Here is a 12,389-nt window from a genome sequence, read left to right on the forward strand (position 1 = left end):
GAAGCTGTTCGTGAGTAAACTGTTAACATCACACCAAACTTAGTAACCCAATAAACTGTTTTTCCAAAGAGCCTTGCTATGATAGCACCTCAATCCTATTCTAATCTATTATATTTACAGCTGCCTATACTGTTTTCCTTATCCTGTCCCATATGCAGTTCTTTAACATGCATTTGTTTACTATGTATTTCCTTGCTATAACCATACCTCTGAAAAAATAAACAAAAAACCTTGCTCAGTATTATTGTAATGGCCACCCAGAGAGCATGTTGCTAATAGGCTGCCTTTAAACAAATCTAATAAATAAATGAATCATTTAAGCTCAAATTTTCACAACAATCATTCTCTTTTTTACATCAGTGTTAGAATGACTGAGCACTTGGTGTTTTAACATATTAAACTGCCTACCCATGTACAGTATTACATAACTTGATATCTGGAAATTATACCATGTATTAGTCAATAATTGGTGTAAATCTAGTAGTTTTGCAAATAGGGCCAGCCTGGTTAGTATGCTGCTGTACTAAAGGGTGGCAGTCTAGATGTTTTCTAGGCAGAAGTAGGGATGTAGAAGTAGGTCCTTTCCTCCTATAATGCAACCTTCAAAGGCTGTTGGATTAGCCAGGCAATTGCTTAGAATTAGTTTCCAAGTTCTGTGGCAAAATCTAGTGAACTGGTTAATATGAGAGACAGTGGATCTTTAATCTGATCATGTAGTGCTAGGTTTAGAGGGAAGCAGAACTGACAAGCAGAACTCCATGACATCCTAATACATAATTTTGCAAAATGAGACCTTGATACTACTATTAGGTGGATCCATGATTGGCTTCAAAGTAGGTCACAGACAGTGTTTATCAGTGGCAGTGCCTCAGCCTGGAGAGGGGTCACGAGTGGGGTACCACAGGGCTCAGCCCTGGGGCCAGTACTCTTCAACATCTATATAAATGATCTTGATGAAGAAGTTCAGGAAATGATAATTAAATTTGTGGATGATACAAATTTAATTAGCTGAGTGGAATAGCTAACACCCTGGAAGACAAACAGAAGATCCAAGACGACCTAGACAAGCTTGAATGCTGGGCAGAAAGCATAGAAAGAAATTCAATGAGAAAAAATGTGAAATTCTCCACCTAGGCCAAAATTTTTAAAAAAATCAACTGCATTTATACAAGATGGGAAATACATGGCTGAACAGTGCTGGAAAAGAAAAAGCCATTGGAATTGTTGCAGACAACAAGATAAATATGAATCAGCAATATGATGCAGCCTCAGAAAAGACAAACATTATTATGGGATACATAAAGAGAAGTATCACTTCCAGAAAAAGAGAAGTACTCATTCCCCTCCACTACCCAGACTTCACCTGGAATACAGTGTTCAGTTTTGGGCATCCAGGTTTAAAAGGATGCTGAAAATCTGGAAAGCCTTCAGAGGAGGGCAACAAAGATGATACAGAGCCTGGAAAAAGTCTTATGACTAGAGGCTGAAGGAACCAGGCTTGTTCAGCCTTGAGAAAAGAAAACTATGAGGTGATAGGAAAACACTCTACAGGTACCTCAAAGGCTGCCACAAAGAAAAAAGAAAAGACCTCCTCTCACTCATCCCAGAGTGTAAGACATGGAATGAGCTAAAACCCAGGCAGCAGGAAATTCCACAAGACTGGTAGGCAGTAAATATTAGAGTATGCCACTTTATTAGCAGATTATGAAACCACAAAATTCCAAGGCTGGCTGTGCATTTTGTTCTGCTTCTTTCCCTAGGGAAAAGTAAGGACTTGAAGGATCCACCTTCTCCAAGTGAGGGGAAACTGTATGGTATTCAAATAGTCCTTGGCCTAGGAGATCCTTCTCCAACCTGCTGCTTTCTGGTTGTTGGATTTTAATAACTATCAATGTCATACCCAGCATGTGCAGTGGCTGGGAATGGATGTTACAGTCCAACACAGCTGGAGAAGGCTATCCTAAACAAAGGGACGCTTTCGTACCATGCAGCTCTACCCACGGTTGGAGGTGTTTAAGAAAAGTTTGCATAAATAAGGATCTTTTCAGGTATTAAAGGGAGAGGAATCCCTGTAGCAAGAACTGAACTGTAAGACTCTTGAACCCTCCTTTGGTTCTATGCATCAGTGACATCAGTGTAAATGAGTGGGAGCACCGGTCACAAGGCATCTAAAACTCATTTTCTATAACCCAGAGCATAGGCCTATCTAGTCAGTTCTGCAGGTTTTGGACAACTTAAATTTTACTTGTTGGTATTAGCGCTGCAGTCAACAGTATATACAAAAATATGCACAAAGCTCCCTGCTGAAGTTGATTTCAGCCCATTTCTTCACTGTGGTCCACCATTTCCTGTGAGATTTTGAATGTAACCTTTACACAGCCTCATCCTCTTCTATTTCCTAAAGACGACTTCAGATAAGAGTGAATCAGAGAAAGCGTTCCTAAGCAGTCTCCTAAACACAGAGTTGATTGCCAAACGAGGTGTGTGGGCTAGATTTATAGGTTCTGTCTTTCACTATAGAAGCAGCAAATTCAAAATTCCTGATCCATTTTTAAAAGCTGTCAGAATAAAAGACCTGCCCTAACTCTTGGTGTGAATCAGATGTCCTATCTTGATTCTCAATTTTATTTTCTATTTCCAAAGAGAAGGTAAATCACTATTTGACTTGAGAACAAATAAGCACACATTTGTTTATCCTGACAAAATAATATATTTCCTTTATTAATCTATCTTCTTTAAATTCTTGATATTGGAAACATCATTAAAAGAGAAGTTTCTCAGGAATAGCATATTTTCCTGATATGTCACTTGTTTTTAAAAGTCTTTCTTATCTGTATGTACTACTGCTGTGAGGTTGAAGTTCAATCTGTCTGTCAAATTACTACAAAAATATTTAAGAGATGAATTCAGTTCACCATCTAGTATGTCAGAAATATAGTTTCTATCATTATAAAACAAAGCTTATAGCAGCAACCAACATGTCAAGCCTTGCACAATTACTTGAACAATGACAAGGAAACTGATTAAATATAAGCAATAAAATTAGAATGACATCATGTTATCCCTAACATTATCCTGTAAGAATTCTAGGCAAGAAGGCAGACCATGTGACTTGGACTTAATAGGATTTAGAAGTCATGGGAGATAATAAAAAGAACAATTAATTAATGCTGGGAGGTTTGAGGAATAACCAGTACCATTTTAGGATTCCTACTGAAGGCTCTTTTAGCCTGCCTGCCTCTTGGGAACTGAAGTGGAAAGGCTCCTGCAGACTCTTATCCTCAAGAGCACAGAAGAGTCCCAACTGTTTCACTGACACTTTGGTATCCAAAGAAAGAAGGAGTTTTCCTCTAAAAGAGATTTTTTTAAAACGCTGGTTGATGTTTTCAGCAAGAAATATTGCAGGGAACACCTGCAACTTCCAATACTACCAGGATTATGTGAATCACACCAAAACATGGAGCTCAAAAAATACTATTCATGCAGAAGCACACTGTGACATATAGGGTATTTTGTGAGTTTTGTTTCACAGTTTTGCTGTAAGAAGCCTTGAGCCTATTTCCTGAGAAAGGCATCTAATTAATGCTACTAGTCCTAAGAACACTACTAATATTAATAATGATTCAGTCTGGAACATGGGATGGATATCACAATAAGAAACTATAGAAAATTCAGTCAGCTTAATTGTTAAAATTAAAAGATTATAACCAAGAGCACTATTCCAAAAGAAATACAATGGCTACCCATTCAATCTAGGGCTCAAACAAATTTGAGTACACCTCTATCTCCTCCTCTTACTCATTTTTTCTAAACTAGACAATCACAGCAATTGTTAGCTTTCCTCATAGTGGAGTCACTCTAGCTAGTTGTCTTTTCTGCACTTTTTTCAACTCTACAAAATGTTTTTTCAATTTGTAGACAAGCACTATATTATTGGGCAGTATTATTTTTAATTCCTTTCCTAATTGTGCTTAACATAAAGTTTGGCTTCTTCACAGCAGCTGTACACGGCAAGATCTTTGTCATGGTCAGTCTCCACCAGCTAAGATTCCATCAGCTCATAATTCAGTTTGGATTTGTTGTTGTAACATGCATCACTTCATATTTGCTTACATTGTTGACACCTATTTTCCAAGTTTGTTAACTGTCTTGAAGTGCTTCTGGGGAAAATGTGTTAAGTAAAGTAAGTTTTAAAAAGAGGTTTGTAGGAGGAATTACTATGTGTAAAAACAAACAAAATATATAATCTGAGAAATGGTCTCAACAAGTACAATTGTTTTATGCCATACACACGAATGGTTACCATTCACTCCTGTCAGGAAAGACCTTTAGCTACTCTCTCACTCCAACCCAAACCTCATGTACAAGAATTGCAGAGTGGGTTGAAGTGACTCCTAGATATTCTTCCAATATACAGCGCCCATCCTAATATTGGCTATTTTGCTAGTCATCAGTAATTGGCAGCAAAAATAATGGTGTCACACAAGAACACCTAGAAGACATGGTTGGTTAAAGGAGATGGAAAAGTGTTGGTTCACTTTGTTATATGGTAACCTAGCAGCTGAGATGCTGCTGTGGACAAGAGGAACCCAGTTCATGGCTTCCTTATATTAAAGTGGTCAGCAGTGCCTTTTGCCTTCCAGAAAGCCAAGGATACAAAATTAGACACAGTGATGCAAATCATTATTGCCACAACCAGAACTAACAAAACAGATGTAATACAAACCTGTTTCATTTCCTACAAAGTATCTAAAACCAATGCTATAAAAATTCAGCCATATGAAGCAAATTTTCATCAGTCTTTGACATTTATATGTAGCATCCATGATGACTTCACAGACTTATTATACGAGTACATATCTGCAAAACAAGAGGTTCCAAGAACAGAAAAACTGGCAACTGTAGTAACTCCTACCTAAGATCTAGACCAGCCTCTTTCCAAAGTAAATCCATCAGTCGCAACATCTGGAGTGTTAACATGTCTTGCCGTAGATCTGCCAGAAAGATAAAATTTTATCAAATAACAGAAACTAAATAACTGGAATCACAAGCATTTAAAGACCAAGCAGTGTCATATTAAGTGCAATAATCCAAGGAACATTTTTCAAACATCTGTTACATCAGAGGTGTACACTGCAGGTGGAGTGAATAGGTTGTAGCATTTCTTCTCAGACTGCATTTTAGTACAAACTGCACTGAAACAATGATCCACTATAATTTGTTCATCAAAATTATGAGATTGCAGGGTCAAAATGCTGGGGAAATAATAACTAAGAGTGAAACAGTATCTGTAGGAAATAAAGCTATTTTGCTTACTTACCATCTCCATTTTTAAAGATAATCCCCACCAAGCTTCCACCAAACACCTTATTATTGTATACTATCCATAAAGGCTTCATTTTAGAGTCCATATATTTACATTTCTCAACACTAGAAAAAGCATAAAAAATAATTTTGGTGAGTTAAGCAAGGAGATTAACAAGCCACAAAAATGTAGCAGGATAGAATAACTCTGAAGGTAATTCCATAATAGAATTCTACAACTTGGACAAATGCCTTTCAAAACTTTCATTTTGCTGCTACAGTATCTGTTACTCTGGCAAATTGGCATGCTACTTATGTAGATCTTGGATCTATATATGGCAACTACTAATTCCAAGACCTGAAATAAAAATCCATATTTACTTAGAAAATATATTTCATTCTGTATATACATACACTTCAGCCAAATTTTACTTTGTTTCGTGTTTAAGTGGTTAACCAGACTAGGGTATGCTTACTAAAGTGAGCGAAAAATGCTGCCACATAGGCTGCAACCTAGATCTATATTTTGATAAGACAGACACAAATTGTTAATTTAAGGTGGCTCGTTGTTATTTGAAATACCATGAGAACATATTTAAGTTTTAAAGGTTAATCACAAAAATCTTCAGTCCAAACTGTAACTGACATCTTAACCTTAGGAAGGCAGAGATTTGCTTACAAAGCTGGGCTGAAACAAGAAAGCGTCAGCCATATGAAGAAATGCTTGTCTCATGTGCCAGTGCGACTGCTGAGCAATAGAGCCAGCAGAAGTCAAAGAGCAAGCGCCTTCTGCTTGCCTATTTCCACATAGGAGCTATAGCACACTTGAATGCAGAAGACCACAGCACTTACTGCAGTTCTGAAAGTAAAACAGAAGGATTCAGGGGGGACTGGATATTGGAAAGGGCTTCTTTGTATGCTCTTTGTTTTAAACAGGTGTGCATTGTGTCTTTTCCTTTAGCTCTGCTTTGTTTCACAGCATTCAGTTTTATTAGATTATTCAAAGTCTTCATCTTGTTCAGTGCTTCTACCTGAAATAGACATTTCAGATGTTAATGCATAAGGTCAAAATCTGTGTCAATCAAAATGGTAGGTATTCATTTTTTAAACTAATATAACATGAATATGTAGTGTAACAATGAACACCCTTCGTAATGGTTCCTAGCCTCTGACTATACTGAAAAATCTTGTAGAAAAGGGAACCTTCCCAATTAGGTTTTGATTTCCAATATATTACTCATTCTCATTAATTTTTATAGCAAATTTCCTTAAAGCAAAAGAGAAACCAAAAATAATAAAATATTACAGTTTTCTAACATGAAATGTATATTCTTTAAAAAGCAAGATACACTATTATCTATTAGCATAGTAATGCAAAGGCTTCAACAGAGGCAACCAAATATCCATGTATTCATTCATTCAAAAGAATTCCCATTCAAAATTTGAAACCATTTCCCCAGATAGTACTTTTCTAAATATAGTCCTCAGCACATATGGGATGTGGCTGTGCACCTGTGCTTAAAACCTTGAGGCATGGTGAAGAAAAGCACTTTCCTCTTATTCTCTCTTACTTTCAAATATGACGTGCAGCCTTCTGTCCAAGTTTAACCACCTGAGCCACCAGATTTCCTTTTTAGTTCAGCCACTAGTAAAATGTCATATAAAACAATAGTTTCTGATAGTGCTGCAGTAGTGTGACAGTCTCAAACATTATAAAGTTAATCATTGCCAAAACCTTTGTTTCTCTCCATTTCCTAGTATGTTCTCTTTGTTGAACAATTCACTTTGCAAACAGTCCTTTATGTCAAAAGACAAAAGACGGTGGTTGGCACAAATCATAAGCAATGGAAATAACATTCTTGTTCATGACTTCCTGTTTTTTTTTTTACTTAGATACTTCTCCAAGGGGTTACAAGATATACATACAGAAAGGTAAGAACAGAAGAGCTTTGTTGATTCAGACCAAGGGTCCATCTAATCTAGCATTCTGTTTACACAGTGGCCAATCACCTGCCGGTGCGAAACCCAGAAGTAGGACATGAGTGCAACAGCACACTCCCACCCATGTTGCCCAGCAACCGGTACACATCGGCCTACTGCCTCTGATATTGGAGGTATCAAATAGTCATCAGGATCAGTAGTCATTGATAGCCATTGCTTCTATTAATTTGTCTAACCTCCTTTTAAAGCCATCCAAATTGGAAGTCCTCCCTCCATCTTGTGGTAGCGAATTCCATGGTGTGGCTAAGTGTTGCATGAAGAAACATGTCTTTCATGTGTCCTGAATCTTCCATCTCCCTTCCACTGGGTTCAGTTTTGTAACACTGGTGTCTACAGCCTCCTGTAGATATTATAACTATTTCTGCACAGCACTGCTCCACTGGTAAGGCACAACCGGCAGCTTTTTACTATGCAGCTGGCACCCTTGACCCTACCTGGGCTAGAATGACTCTGCAAGTACTTATCATTGCCACTGCCTCTGTCCCATGACTTCACAACTAGCACCATGGGATAAAGCTGCACAAAAGCAACATCCACACAATGTCTAAAGGCATTTACCAACTTATCTAGACTGGGTTTTAAAAAGTGGTGGAAGCTGAGTACTTCTGCTGCCCTGTCTGTTTTGACTGTTGGATACTTGCTTTCCTCACGTCTGGCTGTTTAGATGCAATAAAAGATTCACCTCTTCAGGCGTTTCCCACTTTCCTTGCACCCTTAAAACTCAGGTGAAAGTTACATACTAAATCCAAACCAGTGTAAAATGTTATTTTTGACAAATATTTGTTATAACATAGATTGCGATACCCCTTTTGCCTTGTTTCTCATGATTCAGTTATACTACCATCATCTTATTACTGGATTTGTAGGAGGAAGAATGCTGGAGCAGCTGGAATAAACTTAGAAATCATTAAGGGCAAATGCTGAAAAGTATGTTGATTATCTTACAATATTATACAAACTAAGGGTGCAACTATGCCAGTTTTTTACATTAACCAGGCATAGTATTGCATCCTAAATTTGTGACTGGGGACTATCATAGGCTCTCTCTATGCCTGGAATGCAAAGTTTTATCCAACAGGATTAATAAGTTTGAAGACTAAATGTTGTTGAGTAATGTGTTTTCACATTCTTACTTACAGCTGTTTCTGTGTTATAAAAATACCTTAATGTAATAAGCATAGTTTAAAGGCTCATACTTTCTTACAGATGAGCTGACTCATGCCAGGCAGGATGCTGAGGAAGCTGTATGGAGTTTGATTATGGAAAAGAGGCCAGAGAGACCTGTCAGGTCAGCCATCTGTCAAAACCAAAAGCTCTTCGCGTTTCCACAATTCCAGGAGCTGTGCAAACATCAGTAACAAGGGACAAAATGCAACCTATGCTGGACAAACAGGAACTTTTTGAAGTATTTCTAGTTTGAATTTCTTCCGTGTTTGCACAGTTGGGAATTTTTCCATTCTTGTTTGATTGCATTGACATGCACTTCCTCTGAAGTGCGCAGAAAATGTCACAGTCCTTAAAGCCTGTTGCTGAAATACATTTTAAGATATTCATTTCTTTTTTTGTGCTCACTCAATATCAGAAAGTACATTGTAAGAAAATTAATCTTTTCAGCATCCTGAAGCAAAGTAAGTTTCTTTTACAGCACAGATTCCATTACAGCTATTAAATAGGAATGACCAACAATTTGGAGACTGCTGTTTTGCCCCTTCTTTCAAATCAATTCCAGCATTTTACAACTGATTTCATCAAGGCTTTGGCTTACTTGTACTGCAGGCAGGGATTCACAGAGGTTCTAGGTTTGTCTAAGCATCACACCCAATGATGAAGTCAACATGGACTTCCAAAGTGACTGAACTTATATGTAATAAGTTTAATTACATATTAAAACATGTAATATGTTTTAAAATAGGATCCATCTTAGATGCTCCATTTCACCAATTCTTGAAGATCTGCCCTGGTTACCAGTTTGTTTTAAGGCCCAACTCTAAATCCTTGTTTTAATCTTGTAAAAAGTCACCTATTCCTATATCAACATTCCTGGTTGCTGAGATAATCCATGGAAGCCCTACCTGCCTAGCATGAACTTTTGAGGTGAGGTGCATGTTCACCCAAGAGAAAACATCCTCAGTAGTGGCACCTTGACTATGGAACTCCATTACCCTTTCTGTTCAGTTTGCTTCAAGTGAAGCTAAGTGATGCGAAGTGAAGGCTATTCTAAAGGTCTGTGTATTTAATGACTTTAAGAGCTTTGATTACAACTTCATTATCATTGTATTTTTCTTCATAGTTTTCCCCAAACAGAAAAGATAAGCCAAAAGTACATTTTTAACAAAGTAAATAAGAGCTGATAAAACTGCAGCCCATTCAAAGCTTATCAAGGCTATAAATATTTCCATTCTAAGTGATCCAAAGCCTTTTCAAGCTCAAGAAATAATCTAGATTTTAATATTCTTGTAGGACAATTTATATTGATTGCTTTCCTAATATTTCCTGATGATTTACAGTCATTTATACATTCTGTTTCATCCTTAGCTATATATATCCTTATAAGCTGAATTATCAAAATATTTGTTAATATGGTAGCATCCTGATTTTAAGAGGGCTATTGGTCTATTTGATTCTGGCTTCTGTAGGCCCTTACCTTGTTTTGGAATTTTTATTATATTCACTCCTTCAGTCATTTTAGGAAATATTTGTTTTTCCATTACCTCATTTAGCTTGTCTAAGAATGAATTTGACCATATATTAATAAAGTCATCATAAAATTCTCTCCAGTCAATGTGTCTCTATCTGGGACCTTGATTTTAATATGCTGGGAGCCACATATTTAGGAATATGATTGTTTTTGGAATGGAAGGAACAATACAAAGATTTTAAAGGAGCACATAATAATAAGCAGTAGGTTTGTGCAGGGGCTTCATATTTGAATTACAGCAAATCTGCAGTGTTTGGAGTGCTAAACCAATTAAGAGCATTTCAGCAGTTTGTTTGTTTATTTATTTTCCAATTTATATCCTGCCTTTTTCCTACAAAGGGCTCAAGGCAGCTTACATCATTCTCCTCCTCCATCTTATCCCCACAACAACCACCCTGTGAGGTAGGTTGGGCTGAGTCTGCGACTGGCCCAGAGTCACCCAGTTGGCTCCATGGCTGAGCGGGGACTAGAACCCAGGTCGCCTGAGTCCCAGTCCCAGGCTCTTAACCACTACACCACACTGGCTCTAAAGTTTGATAAACTTTGAATTTTCTTTAGCAAAGACACAAGATGTTCAGAAGAAACTTTTAGAATGAATACAGTATATGTTAGTCTCTCTTCTCCAGAGAAGTGCTATTTGTTGCAAATTAAGTAGCTGCCATACTAGATTGTTTCCTTTATGTCATTCATTCCTTGGCTTGCTTGTCAGCTTGTAACAGAGGCACCTAGAATGGCTTCAGAGATCATGCACATATGCCACAATTTATATATGGACCATTTATATATTTTTTCTACATGGAGATTATCTCTACTCTCCCACTACATACAGCACTTCCTGTATGGCATTATTTGGCACTCCTGGAGTGGAGGTGTGAACAATATAAGCATATGACTTGGACCCATGACACACTGCTCATAATGTGCCTCAGCAATATGAATGCACACCATGCTATACTAATTGTCATCCTGTTCATCAAGTTCACAGAAGGGCCCTGTCTTTGTGAAAAGGGTTGTGCATCATGTAGTTTTCCTAAGCAACTGCATTACATTAGTAACCTAAAGGTAAGAGTTTTAAAATAAGAAATACCTGTCTGTAAAGTACTTTCATGTGAGCAATGCTTCCACGGCAGTATGCTTCGAGTATCACACCAAACTGCACTGAAATTGCAGGTATGTGCACTTCTGACCTACAAGGAAAACATATTTGCACATAGAGAGATTTTTATATCCCTTGGTCCAATGTTGCATTTAAGGAATTGTATGATAGACATAACTAGCAACTGTATATAACTGTATGATATAACGTTGTTGCTATTCTTGTTTTTGTATTGTTTTTTGACCAATCTGCTGTAAAGCATCCCAAGACTTTTTAAGTATGGGACAGTATAGAAAAGTTTTAAATAAATAAATATCAAGTCACATCATCATTGCTTTACAAACAACAAACGCAAAGTCGAGTTTGTATGCACTCTTTCATATGAGATAGCATAATTGTTCCACTATCCCTTTGCAAATAGTTGTTGAACCCAGTCTCCAAGTTAAACACTCTGTCTCAAATCATCCACCCTCTAAAAAGGAACAAGATAGGATTAATAGACATTAATCTAGTGATCTCTTCATCCAAAAATAGTGAAAAAAATGAATAAAAAGGTAATTATCCCTACTTATGAGTTTCTATTCTTCTTGAAGGCAGCACAAAAGCCAGCTTGAGCAAAGTTCCACCAAAGCAGAGAAGAAGTTTCCTCTGCCTCCATACAACTAACTACATGAAGAGCAGCAGAAACAGGAGACAAACTTCTACACTATTGACCAAAGTGCCAAGGAACCTGGAAGCATGACCCTTGGAACTGCAGCTCTGGGCATCAAAAGGTGAATGGAAGGCAATGGCTGGCTTGTCCTCCAAACTGAGAGGCTCCAATTCACTGCAGCTTGAATAGGCATTTAGGATGCAATAAACTGGAGCATTTCAAAGTATGGAGGACAAGCCTGACAAGATCTCATTCACCTTTTGATACCTACAGCTGAACTTCTCCACTGTTCTCACTGGACACTTAGGGAAAATATTTATTTGAAAATGTGTGCCAAGAGTAGGCATAAGATAAATATCTTGAAGTTTTGACATAAGTTCCCAAAAACTCTTCCCAGCATGGCTAATTGTCAGGAATACTGGGAGATGAAGCCTAAAACATCTGAAAGATGCTTTTTGCTTATCTCTAGTATACCTAATATGACAGTTCTCCACTATCTCCCCTGGGCCTATGTTTCCTGGAAATACCAGGGAGGCCAAACCATTAGTGGAGTTGTCCTCAGAGGGCAAGAAGCAATGCACACACAATTTTCATAGGAAAACTGCAGTCTTCTTCCTTCCTTGTGACTGAGGAGGAAG

The 12,389-nt window shown here is 37.6% G+C and overlaps 1 protein-coding gene across 5 annotated transcripts in view; it reads right to left on the reverse strand.

Moving 5' to 3' along the window:
• Positions 1–12,389, reverse strand: part of PIK3CB (phosphatidylinositol-4,5-bisphosphate 3-kinase catalytic subunit beta) — an 80,674-nt gene that overhangs the window by 8,652 nt on the left and 59,633 nt on the right. For all 5 annotated transcript variants that reach the window (XM_044433060.1, XM_044433062.1, XM_044433059.1 and 2 more), the window contains 4 exons: positions 11,091–11,190; positions 6,157–6,335; positions 5,321–5,430; positions 4,916–4,994 (listed from right to left, as the gene is read on the reverse strand). In XM_044433060.1, coding sequence (XP_044288995.1) covers positions 4,916–4,994; positions 5,321–5,430; positions 6,157–6,335; positions 11,091–11,190 — 468 coding nt within the window. The remainder of the gene's footprint in view (positions 1–4,915; positions 4,995–5,320; positions 5,431–6,156; positions 6,336–11,090; positions 11,191–12,389) is intronic.

Source organism: Varanus komodoensis, unplaced genomic scaffold, assembly GCF_004798865.1.
Source record: "Varanus komodoensis strain SLA01 unplaced genomic scaffold, ASM479886v1 scaffold25, whole genome shotgun sequence".
NCBI lineage: Eukaryota > Metazoa > Chordata > Lepidosauria > Squamata > Varanidae > Varanus > Varanus komodoensis.